The 25,639-nt window shown below is 47.4% G+C and overlaps 1 protein-coding gene across 1 annotated transcript in view; it reads right to left on the reverse strand.

The window, feature by feature from the left end:
• The window catches only part of LOC112242292 (microtubule-associated protein 2), a 59,820-nt gene that overhangs the window by 10,776 nt on the left and 23,405 nt on the right, over window positions 1-25,639 (reverse strand). The window contains 13 exon segments of the mRNA XM_042325099.1: window positions 947-1,115; window positions 1,309-1,468; window positions 4,412-4,468; window positions 5,392-5,512; window positions 6,234-6,289; window positions 8,602-8,742; window positions 9,026-9,160; window positions 9,163-9,225; window positions 9,446-12,439; window positions 13,558-13,821; window positions 18,524-18,598; window positions 19,244-19,345; window positions 20,647-20,818. Coding sequence (XP_042181033.1) covers window positions 947-1,115; window positions 1,309-1,468; window positions 4,412-4,468; window positions 5,392-5,512; window positions 6,234-6,289; window positions 8,602-8,742; window positions 9,026-9,160; window positions 9,163-9,225; window positions 9,446-12,439; window positions 13,558-13,821; window positions 18,524-18,598; window positions 19,244-19,345; window positions 20,647-20,806 — 4,497 coding nt within the window. The 5' untranslated portion in view covers window positions 20,807-20,818.

Genomic DNA, 25,639 nt, shown 5'->3' on the forward strand with positions numbered 1-25,639 from the left:
TTTCAACACATTTTTGCCATGGTGCAGAGAGAAACATTTGAAGTTTTAAAATGCTATTCTGCACATCTTGTCATGAGGCTGAGAGAACATTTAGCAGTTTTAAAGCTACAGTAATTACCTCCAATTTGACACATTTTGCCATTGCTTATCACCTCAAGGGGGCCCCCAACCCAGTCCTGATTCCAAACGATGAAAGGAGTTGGTAAGACAGTACAAACAGATCTGGAACCAGGCTAGCTGTAAACTTCCATGGAGCTGAAATGACTACAGACCGGGATCTTTAGTTTATGGCTTCTGGTTCAAATCCACTTCTCCTTATCATGCCAGAGGTCAAACAGCCCTCAACCAATCAGTCCAGAGGGTAAACAACTGTCAACCAATCGGACCAGAGGGTAAACAACCCTCGGCTAATGAGAAGGGAGGATAAACATTTGCTTTGGCAGAGATGGAGAAACAGCACACACAGGGAGTGGGAGACTGAGAATGTGGGCGGGCAGGTGCAACGTAGCAGGACAAGAAACAGATGCAGTGCTTTATGATGGAGAGGAGAGGAGAGGAGGGAGGAGGGAGAGGAGAGAGGGAGAGGAGAGGAGAGGGAGGGGAGAGGAGAGGAGGAGAGGAGAGGAGAGGAGAGGAGAGGAGAGGAGAGGAGAGGAGAGGAGAGGAGAGGAGAGGAGAGGAGAGATGGTGGTTAGAGGACAGTGTGCAGGGAACAGGGAAAAGGGAACAGAGAAGGAAACAGGGAACAGGGAAAAGGGAACAGAGAAGGAAACAGGGAACAGTGCACACGGAGGAAAAGCGAGAGAAAGAGAGAGAGAGAAAGGGAGAGAGAGAGATAGTTAGAGAGAGAGAAACAGACAGAGAGACCGCAAGAGAGCCACGTCTGGTGACCACAGCTGTATTCAACACAGGCCATATCCCCTATGTTGAGTGGTTGTCATCTCACCTGTCCACCTTTGGGCTGGTACTTCATGTTGTCTGTGGAGCCAATCTTGGACTTGATGTTCTTCAGGTCAGGCAGGGGCTGGTTGAGGACGCGCAGCTGCTTGGGTGTGGTAGAGGGCGACTTGGGCGGTGTGCGGATCACAGCAAACTTCTTCTCCTGAGTGAGGAGGCTGAATAGAACAACAGAACAACTTTGTCTACTATCTTGCAGAGGATGGACATATGTCATTTTGCTTACAAACCCAAATCCCTGAGATTCACACACATATGCAACCACGCACACAAGCTTTCATTGACGATGTGGGATTTCAACCGGCAACCCTCAGGTTGCTGGCCCACTTCTCTAACGTCTAGACTATCAACCTGAGAGACTTGGGTGTGTGGCTGCCGGGGGTGCGACTCCCGGGGGTGCGGCAGGAGTAGCTGGGTGGTGTTCCTGGGGTGACCGCTGTGGAGCCGGGGGTGTGGGGCGTGGAGGCTCCGCTCCGGGCCGAACGGGAACGGGCCGACGAGTTTGTGCCGACTGGATGGGAGACAGAGAGGTAACAGAAGTCAGGGTGGAACTGTGATAAAGACAGAGACAGAGAGAGAGACAGAGAGAGAGAGAGAGAGACAGAGAGAGACAGAGAGACAGAGAGAGAGAGAGAGAGAGAGAGAGAGAGAGAGAGAGAGAGAGAGAGAGAGAGAGAGAGAGAGAGAGACAGAGAGAGACAGAGAGAGAGAGACAGAGAGACAGATAGAGAGAGAGACAGAGAGACAGAGAGAGACAGAGAGAGACAGAGAGACAGAGAGAGACAGAGAGGTAACAGAAGCCAGGGTGGAACTGTGATAAAGACAGAGACAGGCAGACAGGCAGACAGGCAGACAGGCAGACAGACAGACAGACAGACAGACAGACAGACAGACAGACAGACAGACAGACAGACAGACAGACAGACAGAAAAAGAAAGAAAAATAGAGATATACAGAGCAAACACTACCTTGACTAACAAGACAAAAGACCTTGACATCAAGTAGCTGAGACGGAATAGAACTAAACCAGAACACAATAAAGCAGGCTGGCAAAATAACCCAATAACTTAACAGCATGAATGATTGTGATGTGTTTGCTGGTAGCTAGGACATAATATATAACGCTTTAACAGAGCAATAACATGACGGTCACTGACTTCATCAATAAGACAAAACAAAATGGCTGATTGATAAACATGCAGACAGAGCTTGCGTTCCCCTGCTCAGACGTTGCATGCAACAACCAGTGGCTGCGTGCCATATCGTGGACTTTGCCGTTGGGCACCATATTGCTCTAAAATATGATGTGGTTGGCTGATACGTAAAACACCTATCCAGGCATTGTAAGAGCTGGCAACGTATTAGACAGCAACGTATTAGACGTTGTGAGAGACAGCCAGAGCATGGTGTGGATGACAGAGTGGATCTATCAAAGCTACTGAGAGACAGCCAGGGCATGGTGTGGATGACAGAGTGGATATATCAAAGCTAGTGAGAGACAACCAGAGCATGGTGTGGATGACAGAGTGGATATATCAAAGCTAGTGAGAGACAACCAGAGCATGGTGTGGATGACAGAGTGGATCTATCAAAGCTAGTGAGAGACAGCCAGAGCATGGTGTGGATGACAGAGTGGATATATCAAGAGACAGCAGAGCATGGTGTGGATGACAGAGTGGATATATCAAAGCTAGTGAGAGACAGCCACAGCCAGAGCATGGTGTGGATAACAGAGTGGATCTATCAAAGCTAGTGAGAGACAGCCAGGGTGTGGTGTGGATAACAGAGTGGATCTATCAAAGCTACTGAGAGACAGCCAGGGTGTGGTGTGGATAACAGAGTGGATCTATCAAAGCTAGTGAGAGACAACCAGAGCATGGTGTGGATGACAGAGTGGATATATCAAAGCTAGTGAGAGACAACCAGAGCATGGTGTGGATGACAGAGTGGATCTATCAAAGCTAGTGAGAGACAGCCAGAGCATGGTGTGGATGACAGAGTGGATATATCAAAGCTAGTGAGAGACAGCCAGAGCATGGTGTGGATGACAGAGTGGATCTATCAAAGCTAGTGAGAGACAGCCAGAGCATGGTGTGGATGACAGAGTGGATATATCAAAGCTAGTGAGAGACAGCCAGGTCATGGTGTGGATAACAGAGTGGATCTATCAAAGCTAGTGAGAGACAGCCAGGGTGTGGTGTGGATAACAGAGTGGATCTATCAAAGCTACTGAGAGACAGCCAGGGTGTGGTGTGGATAACAGAGTGGATCTATCAAAGCTACTGAAGACAGCCAGGGTGTGGTGTGGATAACAGAGTGGATCTATCAAAGCTAGTGAGAGACAGCCAGGGTGTGGTGTGGATGGTGTGGATGACAGAGTGGATCTATCAAAGCTAGTGAGAGACAGCCAGGGTGTGGTGTGGATAACAGAGTGGATCTATCAAAGCTACTGAGAGACAGCCAGGGTGTGGTGTGGATAACAGAGTGGATCTATCAAAGCTAGTGAGAGACAGCCAGGGTGTGGTGTGGATGACAGAGTGGATCTATCAAAGCTAGTGAGAGACAACCAGAGCATGGTGTGGATGACAGAGTGGATCTATCAAAGCTAGTGAGAGACAGCCAGCCAGAGTGGATATATCAAAGCTAGTGTGTGGATGACAGAGTGGATCTATCAAAGCTAGTGAGAGACAGCCAGGCATGGTGTGGATGACAGAGTGGATCTATCAAAGCTCAAAGCAGTGAGAGACAGCCAGCTACTGAGAGACAGCCAGGGTGTGGTGGGATCTATCAAAGCTAGTGGATAACAGAGTGGATCTATCAAAGCTACTGAAGACAGCCAGGGTGTGGTGTGGATAACAGAGTGGATCTATCAAAGCTACTGAAGACAGCCAGGGTGTGGTGTGGATAACAGAGTGGATCTATCAAAGCTAGTGAGAGACAGCCAGGGTGTGGTGTGGATGACAGAGTGGATATATCAAAGCTAGTGAGAGACAGCCAGAGCATGGTGTGGATGACAGAGTGGATCTATCAAAGCTAGTGAGAGACAGCCAGAGCATGGTGTGGATGACAGAGTGGATATATCAAAGCTAGTGAGAGACAGCCAGAGCATGGTGTGGATGACAGAGTGGATCTATCAAAGCTAGTGAGAGACAGCCAGAGCATGGTGTGGATGACAGAGTGGATCTATCAAAGCTAGTGAGAGACAGCCAGAGCATGGTGTGGATGACAGAGTGGATCTATCAAAGCTAGTGAGAGACAGCCAGGCATGGTGTGGATGAAGCTATCAAAGCTACTGAGAGACAGCCAGGGTGTGGTGTGGATAACAGAGTGGATCTATCAAAGCTAGTGAGAGACAGCCAGGGTGTGGTGTGGATAACAGAGTGGATCTATCAAAGCTACTGAGAGACAGCCAGGGTGTGGTGTGGATGACAGAGTGGATCTATCTGTGATCTACCTGCGATACTAGGGGACCTCCCAGACCTGTGCTCCCCTCTGGGCTCAGTTTGAATTGCTACAGGGAGAAGAGGGAGGAGGAGGAGTTAGAGGGACGAGGAGGTGTTAGAGGAGAAGAAGGAGGAGGAGTTAGAGGGAGGAGGATGAGTTAGAGGAGAATGAGGAGGAGGAGTTAGAGGGAGGAGGAGGAGTTAGAGGAGAAGGAGGAAGAGGAGTTAGAGGGAGGAGGATGAGTTAGAGGAGAAGGAGGAGGAGGAGTTAGACGAGAAGGAGGAGGATGAGTTAGAGGAGAAGGAGGAGGAGTAGGAGGAGGAGTTAGAGGAGGAGGAGGAGAGGGGGGAGGAGGAGGAGAAGAGGGAGGAGGAAGAGTTAGAGGAGAAGGAGGAGGAGGAGAAGAGGGAGGAGGATGAGTTAGAGGAGGAGTTAGAGGAGGAGGAGGAGTTAGAGGAGGAGTTAGAGGAGGAGGAGGAGTTAGAGAAGAAGGAGGAGTTAGAGGAGAATGAGGAGGAGTTAGAGGAGAAGGAGGAGGAGGAGGAGAGGGAGGAGGATGAGTTAGAGGAGGAGTTAGAGGAGGAGGAGGAGTTAGAGGAGAAGGATGAGTTAGAGAAGAAGGAGGAGTTAGAGGAGAATGAGGAGGAGTTAGAGGAGGAGAGTTGGTGTGAAGGGGGATAGGAGAGTTGTTGAGTTAAGAGATAAACACATTTGAGTTGAGAATAGTTGTTGAGTTAAGAGAGAAACAGAGTTGAGTTGAGCAGAGGATAGTTGTTGAGTTAAGAGATTAGATAGCAGTCAAATCACAGAAACGTGTGAAAAGGGAAAGCGCATAGTAAGAGAGGACAGAGTGTCTTTACACATATTATCATCAACAAATTCAATAGCAAATCTCCTATACCGTTCTGTCATATGTGTATATAATACTGGTTAATAGGGCAGTATATCATCTGTCTGAAGAAACAGTGTGTAGAGGGGAGGGTTACTTACAGGTGGGCCTGCGGGGGGCAGGGCTGGTGTTGTCATGCTCTGCTGGGGGGGCACGGCGGGGCAGGGAGGAGGCAGGCCTGGGCAGAGAGGACCTCTTTTCTGGAGTCCGGTAGGTACCCTCCTGTCACACACAACATACAGTACATGTATGAGCACTTAGCAGACACAGATAAAAACACATGCCATAGATCTAATAACAACATACCGACAACACCCGATTGCTGAGAACTACATTACTTGTAATACCCAATTGTGTGATTGTGAGAATGAATGGACAAAAACGAATGAACATCTCGAACATAGTCGTTACGGAACATTAGAATATTACCAATATGGAATGAATTGCACCTATACAGGAAGGAGGGAGGGTACTGCTCTAAAGGGTGTGCATTTTCCTTTCACCTCCTCCTCACCTTCTCTTCCCTCCGCCCCCGCCTCTGCAGTGAGGGGGAGGGGGAGTTTCTGCCTGAGCATGCGGAGGAGGGGCGTGGCCCGCATAACTCCGCCTCCACTAGTGGTTTGGGTTTAGTGTGGGAGCATGCAGAGTTGGGCCTGGGGGACAGATCCTCTACCCCCCTGGTCAGTCGATGGTTTTTTAAGGCGGTGCGTGTGAGGCTCTAGACGGTAGCCATGGAAACGCAGGTAGGATGAATGGATGAATGGATGGCATGCAGGACAGACAGAGAGATGGACAAATAATAGACAGAATGACAGACAGGAGATGAGAGATGGGAAAATAATGAAATACAAAGACCGAAGACATATCGGAGGTGGGATGTCAGTGACAACACAATGAGACATCAATATATTCTAAATTACCATATGCAGTGTGTATTACTTACAGAGGTCCTTTCCCGGGATTGTTGGGTCACATTAAGAGGCTGCTGGTCCTCCACGGCTGAGGAGAAAGAAAGAGAGAGAGAGAGAGAGGGAGGGACAGAGAGGGAAGAGAGAGAGGGATACAGGAAGAGAGGGAGGGACAGAGAGGAAAGAGAGAGAGAGCCAGAGAGAGAGAGAGAGAAAGGGAGAGAGAGACCGAGAGAGAGAGAGACAGGGAGGAGAGAGCGAGAGAGAGAGAGAGAGAGAGAGAGAGAGAGAGAGAGAGAATAATCAACTGTCAGGGCTAGGCCAGCAGAGGGTGATATCAGCCAACAGAAACACACAGCAGCAGCAATGAGTAGAGTGAATGCAGCAGACGCCAGATACCAGAGAAGACGACAACCCATCACACGAACACACACACAGTCCACACACACAGCCAGTGCTCTCTATTCTAACCACTGAATCAGAAAACGTTCTAATGCAGAAGTGATGCATTCTTACTGCAAATCTTCAAGGAAGCATTTCCGTCGGGCTAATTTGTTCCTGACCAAATTCACCCATATTTCAGTTCACACAGCAGCACCCCAGTCAGACACCTGCCAGTCACTTCTATCAAACAGAAGAGCAAGGTATAGTACTGTGGCTCAAGACAAAAAACCATCCAAGCTAGCACACTTGGTTCCTTGGAAGTTGGGGGAACGTGCGTTTTTGGTTTCCCATTGGTTCTGGGAACGAAGCCATAAGTATTCTGACTGGTAAAACTGAATGTTTTTTAAACATTCTGAGAATGGAAGTGAACATTTTGCCTCCTCTGGGTTTGCTGAAGGTTCTGAGAACGTTTTAGTCTAGTTCCTTGAAGGTTTTCTTCTGAGGTTTTATTTACGCTCTGAGAACTATTTTTAGTTGTTGAGATTTTTGAATAGCTTCCTTAAAACGTTCACTCAATGTTTCAATATGATTTTAACTGCTAGATTACTTGGGTTCACTTTTTGGAACTCCAAGCACGCAGAAATTTATTTCATTTGGCATTAATCATGCAAACACATTGTGACACAGCATCAGTGAGATTCAAACCTATAATCGGCTGTTCTCTATCCATAGAATTAGTCCACTGCGCCACCAGCCTGCCATGTTTTTTTTACACATACAAAAATGTTAATTTTAGTCTATTCAAACAGACCCCATTATGTTGATGCAAACAGACCCCATTATGTTGATGCAAACAGACCCCATTACGTTGATGCAAACAGACCCCATTACGTTGATGCAAACAGACCCCATTATGTTGATGCAAACAGACCCCATTATGTTGATGCAAACAGACCCCATTACGTTGATGCAAACAGACCCCATTACGTTGATGCAAACAGACCCCATTACGTTGATGCAAACAGACCCCATTACGTTGATGCAAACAGACCCCATTACGTTGATGCAAACAGACCCCATTATGTTGATGCAAACAGACCCCATTACGTTGATGCAAACAGACCCCATTATGTTGATGCAAACAGACCCCATTACGTTGATGCAAACAGACCCCATTACGTTGATGCAAACAGACCCCATTACGTTGATGCAAACAGACCCCATTATGTTGATGCAAACAGACCCCATTACGTTGATGCAAACAGACCCCATTACGTTGATGCAAACAGACCCCATTATGTTGATGCTGAGAATGGAAGGTATATGTTTTAAATAACATTCTTAGAACGTATTAGAAAGTATTCTTGTGGTTTTTCCGGAATGTTTTCTTCACGTCCTCTGAACAATTTTATAACATAACTTTAAATAGAACCATGAGCATAGAACTATTTAGAGAGATTCCCAATGTCAAATCAGTTAAAGAACATTACTAGAACATTACCAAAATTGAAATGAAATGTAACGATGTTTGAACTTTTAGGAAACTTCTGTTAAAGTATTGAAATACCAAGAAAATTATGTTTTAGTTTGGTCAAGTTCCTTAAATGTGCTGAGAATGTTCTAAATCCAAGGAACTACCCTGCACCATTCCCAGAACGTTAAGAGGAGGATGTATGCCCTCACCAAGCTCTAAGAAACATACGGTTCTCAGAACGTTATGTGCTAGCTGGGATAGTGGCACATGGTCCTCACAAAGCACAACCATAGTAGCACATTGTCCTCACAAAGCACAAACACTCCCCAGACACGGAGCTTACAGCTTGGACGAGCATAATGCAACATGATCTCATGATTCTCAAAAACAAAACATCAAAATAACGACCAATACAGGAATAAAATGAGAGAGAAAAAAACATGAACAACAGAGAAACATCTTGCGATGGGTCTGCAGTGCACATTCTGTTTTTGGCCAGCTACATTGCATCGGTTTCCCTGCTGTGAGGACGGTAGGTAGGTCACCTGGTGGCTTGCGTCTAGCAGAGCCGTGGTGTGAAGCAGGTCTAGCTTGTCTGAACGTAGCAGCTTTGACTACAATCCTCCGAGTGGGAGAGCGACACTGGAGGACTGATACCTTACACTGTTCAGTTCTCTTCGTCCCCACTAGCAGAGAGGGAAGACAGGGTTAACAACAGGAAGGAAGTGGACATCTGTTGTCATTATAGCGTGGTGCAATTTCCATTTAATCAACACACAGTATGGGTCTCAAGACCACGAAGAGGTGGTAACATTGTCATTTACAAACTGTGTAATAAAACTAAAACAAATCCTTCCCAGTGCAATTTAAAAGATTTCCATGACAGAAGTGATGTTCATCAGTACCACAGATATATACAGTAAATAACACAGAATAACATGGACGATCTAACATTCTAGATCTAGAAACCTTTTTTCTTCTTCTCTTCCTCCTTTGGACGACGACTGACGGGCTCTCTGCGGTTGAGTTTGCGCTCGGGGGTGGAGGCGCGCCCCTGTCCTCTGCCGGGGGGACGTTTATTAGAGGGTCTCTCTACCAGGGAGTCTTGACAGGATTCTGTGTTTTGGGCAGAGCTTCAATCTGCTCTGTCATTACGCTTCTGTCATCATCTGCAGCATAGGGAGTGAGATAGGACAGGAGGGCTAAGCCCACATACACCTGGCCCATATGTTGCATTTCAAGATTTCCACGATAAAGATTGTGTATTGTTGTTCATAGTCCAATTAAAACGCTTGTTTGTTGTTGTGTGAGTTACGCAAGCAAAAACATGTGAAGGTAACATTTTGCATTTACATTGTTAGAATTGCATGCACATTTTGGGACTACTACCTTGTGAGTCCACCCAGCCACTCTCGCTGTCTAACATGGAGACGTCCATGGTGGTCTCGTCGAGAGCGGTGGTCTCGCTGGTCTGGCTCCGCAGTACGTCTGAGGTCTCCGTCTCCTCGCGACTGGAAGCCTTCACCTCAACTTCCTGCCCCACTTCAGCGGACTCCTCCTCTTCCTGCAGCACCACCCCTTCTTTATCCTCCACTTTATTCTTCTCTTTGTCTGCCTCCTTTCCATCGAGGGTTTGTGGCTGGTCGTTTCCAGAGCAGGCAGATCGATGAGAGATGCGATCGGCATAATCCCCTTCATCAATGGTTGGGGCAGTAGCATCACATGATTCGTCATCCCCAGCAACAGCAGACTCCAAATCTTTAGGATTTTCAACAATCACCTCCTCCGCCCCACCCACCACCCTCACCTCTTCTGCCACCTCCTCCTGCTTCTCCATAGGGTGACTCTCTTGCTCTTTCTCCTTGAGGAGCACAGGAGGGCCTTCAACTTCCTCCAAGACTTCCTCAGCTACTTCTATATCGTCTTCCTCCTCCTCTTCCTCAACTTGTGCCTGAGGTATGACTATAACTGGAGAACTTCCAGAAACACTTTTCTCTGGACTTTTCTCTTCTAGTTGCTCTGTGGCTTCCTCCACATCTGCAGGGCTCACGTTAGAGGGTGTTGGTGATGTTTCTTCAGCTTTGGTCTTGGCCTCTTCTTTTGGAACGACAGCCTCCGCTGGTACTGTTGACACCTCTGGTTCACTTTCACGCTTCTTCTCCTGCGCATTGATGATCTCCACTAATGATTCAGGTGATGATGTCATGGGTTCTTTTTTCCTTTCTCTCTCCAGTCCTCGAACATCCTTTGGCTGTAAGTCTTCAACAGCATTCTGATGGTCTGGGTCTGAGGTCTCCTCCACTTTCTCCATCTCTGGCTTTTTAAGACCAGTCTTCTGACTCTTCCCAATCCTTGCTGACGCCACCTCTACTTTGACTTCCGCTGTGACTTCCTCAACTTTGGTTCCCTCCACAGCGGCAGCCTTTTCTGCTGGAGACTCAGGGGTCGCAAAAAGCTTGGTGTCCTTCACCTCAGTGCCAAAAGTAAATGCGAAGTCTGGTGGGATGGGGGACGCTTCTCTGGAGAGGTCCTGCTCCAACTCTACCTCAGGAATGGCTTGAGTTTTGATGTCCCCAGGAAGACCGCTCTCCAGTCGGAACTCTGTCAGTTTGTCTTTGGATGGAGCCACAGGGATCCTCAGACGATCCGGTTTGACACCTGCCGTGACAGCTCTTTCAAGCACCAAAGTTGGCTTAACCGTTCCTACAACCGATTCCTCTGCCTGGTTTGTTTTATGAGGTGCCAGCTTTTCCCCGCCCTCTTCCGCAATGGCTCCCAGTTCCTCGTCACTGTCCCCTTCAGTCACTGTGGGGAACCGTTGGTGTGGGGAGCCCACTGGGCTGTGCAGATCGGCAGGCGAGGGCATGGGACCAGAGTACTCACTAAACACGCAGTAACCACGCTCCTCCTGCTGGCTCTCCTCTCCACCCACCACCCTGGGCGTCTGCTGGTTCCCCAGTACCAGCTTGGCCAGAGAACTGCCCACCAGAGCAGCAGATGGACAGGCAGGGACAGACCTCCTTCTATTATGCTGGTCCAGCTCCCTCTTCTCCAGGGTGGGTTTGGGCTTAACACCGGCTAGGTCCAGCATCTCAGGAAGGTCGTTGGATGGGTCATTCAAATGGGTGTAGTGTTGCTTCATGGGTGAGAGTGACAACTCAGGAGAACACATTGTCTTAGAGGTGGTGTCTTCAGGTGGATCAGTGGAGGTTTCAGTGTTAGGGACTGGGAGAGCTATCTCTGGAGTCACAGGAAGTAACTGTCTCTCTAATGTTACTAATGGGGTGGTTAGAGGAAGGTAGCCTGTGGTTTCATCCAGGCTTCCGGAAGAGACCTCCGTAAGAGATGAGAGCTTCGACTGGTTTTGCTCTCCTGCTTGACCCATTGAGCCAATAGCAAAATTCAGAGAAAGACTTCTGTGTTCCAATGACAATTTGCCAGGTGACAGTCTAGTACACACATCCTTCCTTTTAGGGAGATCCTCTAGCTTGTCCATGGCACTGTCACTTATCAACGTTATGCTGGATATGGTCTGTTCTGGTGCTGAATCGCTTATCTTAATGTTTGAATCGGCCTCCAGAATCTCCTCTGAGGGCTTCTTCTGGCTGACAGCACTGAGCTCATAGTAACCCTCACCACGTTCTTCTGGTTTTTCAGTATCCCTTTGTGTAGAGGTCTCAAAGTAGGCCGTCATACCTGACTCATCTTTTGAAGCAACTCCAGACTTATCTTCCGAACTCTGCTTGTCTTTTAGACTATCTGCAGCAGATATGTGTGCCTCCTGCTTTGGGTTTTCTCCATCACTGACATTACTTTGAGGAGTCTCCTCAATCTTCTCAGTCTCAAATGACAATGGCCTGGCGGTCGATTGTCCTAGACTCAGCATTCTTTTCTCAGTTTTCTCTGATATGATCTCTTTCTCCTCACGAACGCTCTCAAGGTTTGCTGACTTACTGGGTGTAACATAAGCATCATTTTCCTCCTCTTCCTCAATGTAATCTTTCAGGGGCTCATATACAACTGAAAGAGGAACTGAGTCGAGCTCTTCAACCGAGGGCTGTTTCTCAGCGGTGGTCTTGGGCTCCGGAAGGTATTCTATCTTAGGAACCACACTAGTGGTACTTCCAGTCCCTTGCCCCTTTTCTGGTTCCACTAAAGGCTGAACCGTTTTCTCGGGTTCTGTGGGGGTAGGATCAGTTAGAGATTTGTTTTTGGGGGAACCAGTGGAGAACTCAGCGATGGACACAGTGCTCTCTGCTCCCTCAGGTGTTTCTCTCTCTGTGGTGGGGGCCACCGGGCTCTGCGGAGGGGGTGCCCCCTGTGGATGCTCCTCTGCCATGGCAGGATTGTCGGAACGAGGCTTCTCTGGGTTCACCGGCAGGTCTGCAAGTAAATCTGCAGTGGTCTGTGCTGCTGATGAGTTACACTAGCGCAGCGTTCTTTCTTTCTTTGCAGTGTCCACATGCTACAGCCAGCACAGACAAGCAAAGCCCTCTTCATATGGAGAGCTGTCCATCAAGCACAATGTAGGGCACACAGCAATACTATCTCTGGCCACTGGGAGCATGATTGCAGCACAGTTCAGTTCGATGACACTGGGATGGTGTGCAGGAACAGAATGACTGAATGAAGAGCACGATTTGAATGACATGGGATATTTAGAATGAATCTGAAATATTCAAGAAGATATTGGCACTTTAAGTAAACTTGAATTACTGTGACACCTTGCGAGGATATCCTATGTGCTGAATGAATAGAGGATACAATGAATGTGACATGTTTCATATCGACTATATATAAAAATCACATTTTATGATATTGATTCTAACTACAAACTAAGACGAGTAAATGTTTAGGAAGATCTTATTAAAGGATGAAAATGTAGAAATGTTCAATCAATGAAGGTGAATATAACTCAGTGAGTATAACTCAGTGTCAGAGAGAATAGAGATAATTGAAAAACAGTGTTGTATCTAGTACTTCCTACATTATTGCTGGTTTACATTGACGTCAGATGAAATGACAGCAACATGAAACTGAATGCAAATAATACAGAGACACAATTGAACACAATGTACCAAGGCCAAAAACAAAACCCCACAGGGGGGAAAAAACGGATTCGCAATGAATCTTTACAATACAATACACCTGACATTCAAAACATTTACCGTCTCATTTGCAATGTAGCTGGCAAAAACACTTAGCAATGAGTTCAAAAGTGAACTGGGGGCCGCATAAAAAAGGTTTGATCAATGATGAAAGCACAAAATGAATTGACTGCTTATGCAATAAGAAATCAATGTGCTAGTATGTGTTCACATTGTAGCAGCAGCAACAGCTAAGAAACCAGTAGCACAACAAAGCTAGATCCACATCACAGCCTTTAAAACAGACTATAGAGAAGAGGAAAACATGCAATGTGGGATACACACACAAACAGTAAAAACATGCACGTGTGCAAACACACACACACACACACACGCGCACACACACACACACACCTTCCTCTGATGGTTTATCCAACTCAGCCTGATGGATTCCTCCCCCGTTGAGGAATTTATGAGTCTCGGCCTGAGGACAGGGCAAAGCCTGGGGCTCGCTTACAATATCAACGTGCTCTAAGAGCATGTCTGTGGGCTGCTGATCAGAATCCTCCCCCTGTTGACCTGGGTGCTCCTCCTCAGGAGCTGCTGAGACTTGGGTAAACTCCACCTCCTCCTCCCCCTCCTCCTCAGGGGGAGTAGGGACAACCTCTAGTCTCTCCTCTTTGGGAAGGGGAAGACAGGGACAGGACAGGGAGATGGACATGGATAACACAGACAGGGCTTACTACACAATGGGATAACACTGGTGAGACACTTTCAGCTCTGTCGGAGGCAATGACCTACAATATAATGTGGCTTTAAAATGTGGTGTTTTTGTAAACATTCTAACACAATTAAAACGTATCTTTAAAGCAGACAAAAATCAATACATTAATTGTAGTGATCTTCTGCAAGTATTCCTGCAATTACAGGTAAATTCATGAAAGGACCCTCAAATGAAATACCTGGTCTGGTAAGTTTAGAAGTATGTACCAAAGACGTGCTCAGTTGGAATTCCATGCAGCGTAATACAGTGACCAGCATTATGTGGGGGGAAGAGTTAGCGTGTGTGTTGTTACTGGTCTGTGCTGTGAGGAGCTGAAAGTCGTAATGTCATCTACAGCAAGTGTAAATAAACAGGTGAGAAACACAAAAGGGGAGAGCAGCAAGAAAGAGAGAAAGAGAGGAGAGAGAGAAGGAGAGAGAGAGAGAGAGAGAAGGAGAGAGAGAGGAGAGAGAAAGAGAGAAGGAGAGAGAGAAAGAGAGAGAAGGAGAGGGAGAGAGAGAGAGAGAAGAGAGAGGGAGAGAGAGAGAGAGAGAGAGAGAGAGAGAGAGGAGAGAGAGAGAGAGAGAGAAGGGAGAGAGAGAGGAGGGAGAGGAGAGAGAAAGAGAGAGGGAGAGAGAGAGAGAGAGAGAGAGAGAGAGAGAGAGAGAAAGAGGAGAGAGGAGAGAGAGAAGAGAGAGGGAGAGAGAGAGAGAGAGAGAGAGAGGAGAGGAGAGAGAGAAGAGAGAAAGAGAGAGGGAGAGAGAGAGAGAGAGAGAGAGAGAAAGAGAGAGAAAAGATAAAAGAAGAGAAAGAGAGAAAGAGAAAAGGAGAGAGAGAGGAGAGAGAGAGAGAAAGAGAGAGAGAAAGATAAAAGAAGAGAAAGAGAGAAAGAGAAAAGGAGAGAGAGAGGAGAGAGAGAGAGAAAGATAAAAGAAGAGAAAGAGAGAAAGAGAAAAGGAGAGAGAGAGAGAGAGAGAGAGAGAGAGAGTGAAGGAGGTGTACATTTACAGAAAGAAGGTGGGTAGAGTCTAGGAGATTGGGTAAGGGGTGACAGGTAAGGGAAACCAAGAGATCAACCATGCATGGTTCACAGGTGATTCTACAAAGACCAGACGCATTAAGGGTGCAGTGTTAGGGTGCAGTGTTGGGGTGCAGTGCAAGCCTACTGCTCTGAGCTGCGTGTGCAAAGCTGTCATCAAGGCAAAGGGTGGCTACCTTGAAGAATCTATAATATATTTTGTTTTGTTTAACACTTTTTTGGTTACTACATGATCTATATATATATATGTGATGTATAGACATTATGGACAGTATGTGAGTAGAATATGTAGTAATCTGTAGAACACGTAGGATAGAATAGTATGTGTACAGCAATAGTTTAATAAAATGGCCTCGACTAGAATACAGTATATCTAGAATACAGTATATGAAATGGGTAAAACAGTTTGTAAACATTATTAAAGTGACCAATGTTCCATTATTAAAGTGACTAGTGTTCCATTATTAAAGTGACCAGTGTTCCATTATTAAAGTGACCAGTGTTCCATTATTAAAGTGACCAGTGTTCCATTATTAAAGTGACCAGTGTTCCATTATTAAAGTGACCAGTGTTCCATTATTAAAGTGACCAGTGTTCCATTATTAAAGTGACCAGTGTTCCATTATTAAAGTGACCAGTGCAGGGTTGAGTCATCGGGTGACAAGCAAAACACAGACACAAAGACAGAGGGAAACCAGTACCAGTTGACCCATGCAAAGGAAAGACATGGCTGAGATAAATACAGAAGGGAAGAAAGAGGAAGGAGTAGAAGAGCCGGTCCCATCATGCATCATCAACACCCAGAGGAAGGAGTAGAAGAGCCGGTCCCATCATGCATCATCAACACCCAGAGGAAGGAGTAGAAGAGCCGGTCCCATCATGCATCATCAACACCCAGAGGAAGGAGTAGAAGAGCCGGTCCCATCATGCATCATCAACACCCAGAGGAAAGAGTAGAAGAGCCGGTCCCATCATGCATCATCAACACCCAGAGGAAGGAGTAGAAGAGCCGGTCCCATCATGCATCATCAACACCCAGAGGAAGGAGTAGAAGAGCCGGTCCCATCATGCATCATCAACACCCAGAGGAAGGTAGAAGAGCCGGTCCCATCATGCAAGAGGAGTAGAAGAGCCGGTCCCATCATGCATCATCAACACCCAGAGGAAGGAGTAGAAGAGCCGGTCCCATCATGCATCATCAACACCCAGAGGAAGGAGTAGAAGAGCCGGTCCCATCATGCATCATCAACACCCAGAGGAAGGAGTAGAAGAGCCGGTCCCATCATGCATCATCAACACCCAGAGGAAGGAGTAGAAGAGCCGGTCCCATCATGCATCATCAACACCCAGAGGAAGGAGTAGAAGAGCCGGTCCCATCATGCATCATCAACACCCAGAGGAAGGAGTAGAAGAGCCGGTCCCATCATGCATCATCAACACCCAGAGGAAGGAGTAGAAGAGCCGGTCCCATCATGCATCATCAACACCCAGAGGAAGGAGTAGAAGAGCCGGTCCCATCATGCATCATCAACACCCAGAGGAAGGAGTAGAAGAGCCGGTCCCATCATGCATCATCAACACCCAGAGGAAGGAGTAGAAGAGCCGGTCCCATCATGCATCATCAACACCCAGAGGAAGGAGTAGAAGAGCCGGTCCCATCATGCATCATCAACACCCAGAGGAAGGAGTAGAAGAGCCGGTCCCATCATGCATCATCAACACCCAGAGGAAGGAGTAGAAGAGCCGGTCCCATCATGCATCATCAACACCCAGAGGAAGGAGTAGAAGAGCCGGTCCCATCATGCATCATCAACACCCAGAGGAAGGAGTAGAAGAGCCGGTCCCATCATGCATCATCAACACCCAGAGGAAGGAGTAGAAGAGCCGGTCCCATCATGCATCATCAACACCCAGAGGAAGGAGTAGAAGAGCCGGTCCCATCATGCATCATCAACACCCAGAGGAAGGAGTAGAAGAGCCGGTCCCATCATGCATCATCAACACCCAGAGGAAGGAGTAGAAGAGCCGGTCCCATCATGCATCATCAACACCCAGAGGAAGGAGTAGAAGAGCCGGTCCCATCATGCATCATCAACACCCAGAGGAAGGAGTAGAAGAGCCGGTCCCATCATGCATCATCAACACCCAGAGGAAGGAGTAGAAGAGCCGGTCCCATCATGCATCATCAACACCCAGAGGAAGGAGTAGAAGAGCCGGTCCCATCATGCATCATCAACACCCAGAGGAAGGAGTAGAAGAGCCGGTCCCATCATGCATCATCAACACCCAGAGGAAGGAGTAGAAGAGCCGGTCCCATCATGCATCATCAACACCCAGAGGAAGGAGTAGAAGAGCCGGTCCCATCATGCATCATCAACACCCAGAGGAAGGAGTAGAAGAGCCGGTCCCATCATGCATCATCAACACCCAGAGGAAGGAGTAGAAGAGCCGGTCCCATCATGCATCATCAACACCCAGAGGAAGGAGTAGAAGAGCCGGTCCCATCATGCATCATCAACACCCAGAGGAAGGAGTAGAAGAGCCGGTCCCATCATGCATCATCAACACCCAGAGGAAGGAGTAGAAGAGCCGGTCCCATCATGCATCATCAACACCCAGAGGAAGGAGTAGAAGAGCCGGTCCCATCATGCATCATCAACACCCAGAGGAAGGAGTAGAAGAGCCGGTCCCATCATGCATCATCAACACCCAGAGGAAGGAGTAGAAGAGCCGGTCCCATCATGCATCATCAACACCCAGAGGAAGGAGTAGAAGAGCCGGTCCCATCATGCATCATCAACACCCAGAGGAAGGAGTAGAAGAGCCGGTCCCATCATGCATCATCAACACCCAGAGGAAGGAGTAGAAGAGACAGTCCCATCATGCATCATCAACACCCAGAGGAAGGAGTAGAAGAGCCGGTCCCATCATGCATCATCAACACCCAGAGGAAGGAGTAGAAGAGCCAGTCCCATCATGCATCATCAACACCCAGAGGAAGGAGTAGAAGAGCCGGTCCCATCATGCATCATCAACACCCAGAGGAAGGAGTAGAAGAGCCGGTCCCATCATGCATCATCAACACCCAGAGGAAGGAGTAGAAGAGCCGGTCCCATCATGCATCATCAACACCCAGAGGAAGGAGTAGAAGAGCCGGTCCCATCATGCATCATCAACACCCAGAGGAAGGAGTAGAAGAGCCGGTCCCATCATGCATCATCAACACCCAGAGGAAGGAGTAGAAGAGCCGGTCCCATCATGCATCATCAACACCCAGAGGAAGGAGTAGAAGAGCCGGTCCCATCATGCATCATCAACACCCAGAGGAAGGAGTAGAAGAGCCGGTCCCATTATGCATCATCAACACCCAGAGGAAGGAGTAGAAGAGCCGGTCCCATCATGCATCATCAACACCCAGAGGAAGGTAAGGTGTGTGAGTGTGTTACCTCCCAACTGATATACACCTATCACTCCTGTCACGCACACACGCACTCATCCTCTCACCCTGTCTCAAGAGTGTGTGTGTGTGTGTGTGTTCTTGCGTGTTTGTACACGTGGACAAGCTTCTGTGTGCATACTTTGCTCCATGGGTCCGGTCTGCTCTGCCGACGGAGAGGGGGGAGGGGAGGGTGGCAGGTTGGCAGAGTCCTCCACTGTGAAGGGAAAGAGACAGACATTATGTTGTCCTCACTAGTAAGTCAAGGCAATTGTTGTCAGTAAGTATGCGTGTCATAGTCATATGACCTGTAACATCACCCTAATCAAATGTGTTTAAAGCCACAGTCTGGGATTAGAAAACACAACAAAATGGTGCCAATTTTGTTCTGGTACCACATCTGAGGGATTAGGACAGGGGGTGGAACCCCTCTGAAACTGGATGTGTAGATGGATGTACCAAACCCAGACATCTGAGGGATTAGGACAGGGAAGTGGAACCCCTCTGAAAGGGGATGTGTAGATGGATGTACCAAACCCAGACTGTAGCTTTAACAAGCGGCAGAGAGCACCGGCACAACGTCAGTCACAGCTAAAGACGATCCTAACAGCCAGACGGCACCAACAGCACAATGATGATGTAATGGTACAGCCAGGGAAAGAGGCTTGACAGACACCTTACCTGCAGTATGTCCCATGCCACTCATGGGGGCCAGCGGACATTGGCTACTGTAGCCTGGTATGAGGCTATCAGTGTGATGCTAGTGCGTTTTCCCTTTTCACACTTATCGTGCCACCCTGACACGGCTCTGCTCAGTAGTGTGAAACAAGGTATTGTAGGGAACTCTGTCACTAAGGCCTACCTGAGGACAGTCTCCTAGTAGAGTCCTGCTTGTCCTGCTCCTGCTTGAGCACTGCCACCGCCTCTGCTGTCACCTTCTCAACTATACGGGCTGACACTTGCTCTGCACGCGGACACACACACACACACACACACACACACACACACACACACACACACACACACACACACACACACGCATAGAAACGCAGACACGCACGCACACACACACACACACACACACACGTATAGAAACGCAGACACGCACACATATACAAGCAGAATTGCAGACACAGACACACATACACACAGCCAGCCACGCAGACAAACAAACATTGAGACACGTGCACAAGCACACAAACACCTACTCTAACCTCTGTCACTGAATGACTTCATACGTCACTGAAGAACGCCATCTTATTTAACGATGTCCATGTCCCCAAAAGGTGCCCTAGGCCACTGAAGCACCTGAGGCTCAATTAATTACTATAGTGGTGGAAACCTTAGGTCCCTATAGAGTGGTTAGTCACTTGGACCATGCCAGTCCTTTAGGACCATGCCAGTGTACTACTCTGTTACAGTAAACTCAACCTGAAGGACCATGCCAGTGTACTACTCTGTTACAGTAAACTCAACCTGAAGGACCATGCCAGTGTACTACTCTGTTACAGTAAACTCAACCTGAAGGACCATGCCAGTGTACTACTCTGTTACAGTAAACTCAACCTGAAGGACCATGCCAGTGTACTACTCTGTTACAGTAAACTCAACCTGAAGGACCATGCCAGTGTACTACTCTGTTACAGTAAACTCAACCTGAAGGACCATGCCAGTGTACTACTCTGTTACAGTAAACTCAACCTGAAGGACCATGCCAGTGTACTACTCTGTTACAGTAAACTCAACCTGAAGGACCATGCCAGTGTACTACTCTGTTACAGTAAACTCAACCTGAAGGACCATGCCAGTGTACTACTCTGTTACAGTAAACTCAACCTGAAGGACCATGCCAGTGTACTACTCTGTTACAGTAAACTCAACCTGAAGGACCATGCCAGTGTACTACTCTGTTACAGTAAACTCAACCTGAAGGACCATGCCAGTGTACTACTCTGTTACAGTAAACTCAACCTGAAGGACCATGCCAGTGTACTACTCTGTTACAGTAAACTCAACCTGAAGGACCATGCCAGTGTACTACTCTGTTACAGTAAACTCCTTTACACAGTCACATCCTTCCTTATCAGCAAGTCGTATTGTAATCGTAGAATCAGCCTACTATACACGTCTACAGGTAAACCACCAACTCCAACGAGGTCCCTAAAACCCTGTAGGGATACAGCTCCAAGGAAACCTCAACGAGGCTGCATGGTAACACCCACCACTTCAGTTAACACGTGGCTATACCCCCCAGTGCTCTCTCACCTGCTGACGCAGCGTGTCCTCCGTGATAGCCGTTCTCTCTGTAAGAGGAGAAGCCGTTCTCTCCGTGGCCAGCGAGGGCAGCTGACTGGTCCTGGGCTCCGTTAGTGGGAGGGGCCCAGTGAGAGGAGCTGTTGTCCTCGGGCTGCCGACTGTCTGCCATGACAACTAGACACTGATGAGGAAAGAGAGGGGGGAAGGAGTGAGGGGAGAGAGGGGGAAGAGGGGGTGAGAGATAGGGGGTAGCGGTAGAGAGAGGAAGAATGAAGAGAGGGAGTGTGAGAAATAGAGAAAGAAAAAGGGACAGAGAGAGAGAGAGAGAGAGAGAGATAGGAAGTGAGAGAGAGAGAAAGAGAGAGTGAGACAGAGAGAGAAAGAGAGAGAGAGAGAGAGAGAGAGGGAGAGAAAGAGAGAGAAATAGGGACAGAAAAAGAGAGAGATAAAGAGAGAGAGAGAGAGAGAGAGAGAGGGAGAAAAGAGAGAGAAATAGGGACAGAAAAAGAGAGAGATAAAGAGAGAGAGAGAGAGAGAGAGAGAGAGAGAGAGAGAGAGAGAGAGAGAGAGAGAGAGAGATAAAGAGACAGAGAGAGAGAGAGAGAGAGAGAGATAAAGAGAGAGTGAGACAGAGAGATAAAGAGAGAGAGAGAGAGAGAGAGAGAGAGAGAGAGAGAGAGAGAGAGAGAGATAAAGAGAGAGAGAGAGAGAGAGAGAGAGAGAGAGAGAGAGAGAGAGAGAGAGAGAGAAGAGAGAGAGAGAGAGAGAGAGAGAGAGATAAAGAGAGAGAGAGAGAGAGAGAGAGAGAGAGAGAGAGAGAGCATATAAGAGGTTAAAGCGATAAAAAGACTGGCAGTTCAAATCAATCAGTTAATGACAATGCAGTATTGCACAACCCCCACACCAAGCCTCTATCGGGCACAAAGGAACACTTCCTAGTGTCCTCAGTATAGAATCTGCCTGGCACATACTTGGCATACCTAGGGCCTAAGGCAGGGGTAGGCAACAGGAAAGGGTCTGGAAATCTGTCACTATATCGAGGTTTGGTACCAGTTTGAGCTCAACCAGCACGTAGACTAAATGGCCTTGTCTCTGCTCAACATCCCACATCCCACTGGGTGAGACAGGGACAGAGGCCTGTGAGAAAGGGCACAGGAGGTTGGTGGCACCTTAATTGGGGAGGACAGACTCGTGGTAATGGCTGGAACGGAATGAGTGGAATGGTATCAAACATTCCAGCCATTATTATGAGCCGTCCTCCCCTCAGCAGCCTCCACTGGGAAGGGGGTTATGTTCAGGAAGGAGGTTATGTTTGAGGAAGGGGGTTATGTTCAGGAAGGAGGTTATGTTTGAGCAAGGGGGTTATGTTCAGGAAGGAGGTTATGTTTGAGGAAGGGGGTTATGTTTGAGGAAGGGGGATATGTTTGAGGAAGGGGGATATGTTTGAGGAAGGAGGTTATGTTTGAGGAAGGGGGTTATGTTCAGGAAGGAGGTTATGTTTGAGGAAGGGGGTTATGTTTGAGGAAGGGGTTATGTTTGAGGAAGGGGGTTATGGTTGAGGAAGTGGGTTATGTTTGAGGAAGGGGGTTATGTTTGAGGAAGGAGGTTATGTTTGAGGAAGTGGGTTATGTTTGAGGAAGGGGGTTATGTTTGAGGAAGGGGGTTATGTTTGAGGAAGGAGGTTATGTTTGAGGAAGTGGGTTATGTTTGAGGAAGGGGGTTATGTTTGAGGAAGGGGGTTATGTAGGGTGAATGAAGGGGACATCCAGAGGAGGACTAGTATAGAAGGACTAGACCCATCCTCATAAGGCTGTGTGGAACATGGACCACCTGTCTCACTCTCAACCCTAACATGCTCAAATCAACAACAAGAACAAGGGCTACAGTCTGATTCTCTGCCCTCCTCCTCATGTCTGCTCTTGTATACTTCCCCTCGAGGATCTAAAAGGAATGGACTGTTGTGAGGTAAACAGGTAAAACTACCTCAAGCCATGTTTGCACCAATCCAATGCCTTTAAATGCATAAGGGGGAGTGAAGGAATGCATACTTCTGGAGAAGAGTAGAGGAATGGGAAGGCAGACAAGGCTTTATTTCAGCCACTCAGTATTGTAAATAACAAACACATTAACTGGGCTCTGCAGCTTTTACAATTCAATTGGGAGTTTAAAGAGAAACAGATTTGATTTGTCTCGTGCCCTTTCGCCTTAGCAGTAAGAATCATGCATATTATGATCCAGTGGAGAGACCAAAATGAGAAGAGTCAACACACACACACACACAGACACCCTAAGGAGACGGTTACCATGGTAACAGGCCCTACAAGTCAGCTGGGATCCTACAGATGGCCCAGACAGGCTTCTAAGTACATACACACACACACACACACGAACGCACGTGCACGACACGCACACCTCGCCCATCTGCACATGGCAGGGAGACCACAGCTCTCATTATCTGTGATTCCCCACATCATCAGATGTAGTCAACCCTCAGTCAGGGAACAGACAAGACGTAGTCAACCCTCAGTCAGAGAACAGACAAGATGTAGTCAATCCTCAGTCAGAGAACAGACAAGATGTAGTCAACCCTCAGTCAGGGAACAGACCAGATGTAGTCAACCCTCAGTCAGGGAACAGACAAGATGTAGTCAACCCTCAGTCAGAGAACAGACAATATGTAGTCAACCCTCAGTCAGGGAACAGACCAGATGTAGTCAACCCTCAGTCAGGGAACAGACAAGATGTAGTCAACCCTCAGTCAGAGAACAGACAATATGTAGTCAACCCTCAGTCAGGGAACAGACAAGACGTAGTCAACTCTCAGTCAGAGAACAGACAATATGTAGTCAACCCTCAGTCAGAGAACAGACAAGATGTAGTCAACCCTCAGTCAGGGAACAGACAAGATGTAGTCAACCCTCAGTCAGGGAACTGACAAGACGTAGTCAACTCTCAGTCAGAGAACAGACAAGATGTAGTCAACCCTCAGTCAGGGAACAGACAAGACGTAGTCAACCCTCAGTCAGGGAACAGACAAGATGTAGTCAACCCTCAGTCAGGGAACAGACCAGATGTAGTCAACCCTCAGTCAGGGAACAGACCAGATGTAGTCAACCCTCAGTCAGGGAACAGACCAGATGTAGTCAACCCTCAGTCAGGGAACAGACAAGACGTAGTAAACTCTCAGTCAGAGAACAGACAAGATGTAGTCAACCCTCAGTCAGGGAACAGACCAGATGTAGTCAACCCTCAGTCAGGGAACAGACCAGATGTAGTCAACCCTCAGTCAGGGAACAGACAAGATGTAGTCAACCCTCAGTCAGGGAACAGACAAGATGTAGTCAACCCTCAGTCAGGGAACAGACAAGATGTAGTCAACCCTCAGTCAGGGAACAGACCAGATGTAGTCAACCCTCAGTCAGAGAACAGACAATATGTAGTCAACCCTCAGTCAGAGAACAGACAATATGTAGTCAACCCTCAGTCAGAGAACAGACAAGACGTAGTCAACCCTCAGTCAGGGAACAGACAAGATGTAGTCAACCCTCAGTCAGGGAACAGACAAGATGTAGTCAACCCTCAGTCAGGGAACAGACAAGACGTAGTCAACCCTCAGTCAGGGAACAGACCAGATGTAGTCAACCCTCAGTCAGGGAACAGACCAGATGTAGTCAACCCTCAGTCAGGGATTGCGGGAGACACAGACGTCGGTATTTCCTCTTAGGAATCGGGCAAAGAAAGTTATACTTTCTAATGTGCCACCATTCGTTATAGATGAAGTGTTGGAGGGAGAGTTATCTTGTCATGGTCAACTTGTATCTACAATAAAAAAAGGTTATTTCTGGATGCAAATCTCCTTTGCTGAAACATGTCGTGTCTCATAGGAGACAAGTGCACATGATTTTAAAGAAGGATACTGACCAACTGAATTTAGCGTTTAGTTTTAAGATTGACGGATTTGATTGTGTTCTACACTTCTACTGAATCAATGAAATGCTTTGGATGTGGAAGAGAGGGGCATTTGGTACGTTGTTGTCCCGAGAACCAGCGCGCAGAGCCCAGTAGCAGCTCTAGCGGGGGTGCAGGTAATGCACCACCACGAAGGGATGAACGTGAGACTGCGACCGGGGTCGCTGAGTCGGTGCTGAAAAATGAAAGTGGAGTTCAAGAGGAGATTGAAACAATGGAAAATTAAGCAGCTGTGTTTAATGTACCGATGATTAAGAGGAAGAATTTAAGGGGTGATGAAGGTTCTAATTCTAAGAGGAAGGTAGAGATTGATAAATCAGTTGAGGTTTGACAAGCCCTGAAATCGCTAGACTCAAGAAAGCTGTTACGAGAGTGACAAGTGATTTAAATTCTAAAGGAAATGAAAGAGTTCAGTCACAGCCTTAACTTTGTAAAGAGATGTGTTTTCTGTCTCGTTCTCTGTATTTGTTTTTCAACCATGAGCAGTTTTAAGATTTGTTCTTTAAACGTAAATGGGGCGAGAGACGTATAGTCATAAAAGCTCAAAAAGTAGGGGTGTGGCTATCCTGTTCTCAAAAGGGTTTTGCCTTTGTCATATGAGGATGAAGAGGTAGTTGAGGGGAGGTTATTAAAAGTTAGGTATGAAAACATCACTGTGTGTATATAAATGTATATACCCCAGTAGTGGCAGAGACATCAAATACCATTGAGAAATGTAACACTAAGGATTATTTATTTGTGCATACTGGCATTTTAATATAACTTTACTGAGTGATGCTCACTTCAGGAAATGTTGTAGTTTTTTCTGGGAGAGGTGGAGAGGTGGAGAGGTTTCTGGGAGAGATGGAGAGGTGGAGAGGTTTCTGGGAGAGATGGAGCTCTCAAAAGGCCAATCCCTTCAACAGTGGTAGGATATAGGGAAAATCCAGTTCAACAATTCTGTAATAAATACACGATGAATGTCACCAGAGAAATCATCAGATCTATTTTTAATTTTTTTAAATTTTACCTTTATTTAACTAGGCAAGTCAGT

Source organism: Oncorhynchus tshawytscha, linkage group LG08 (assembly GCF_018296145.1).
Source record: "Oncorhynchus tshawytscha isolate Ot180627B linkage group LG08, Otsh_v2.0, whole genome shotgun sequence".
Taxonomy (NCBI): domain Eukaryota; kingdom Metazoa; phylum Chordata; class Actinopteri; order Salmoniformes; family Salmonidae; genus Oncorhynchus; species Oncorhynchus tshawytscha.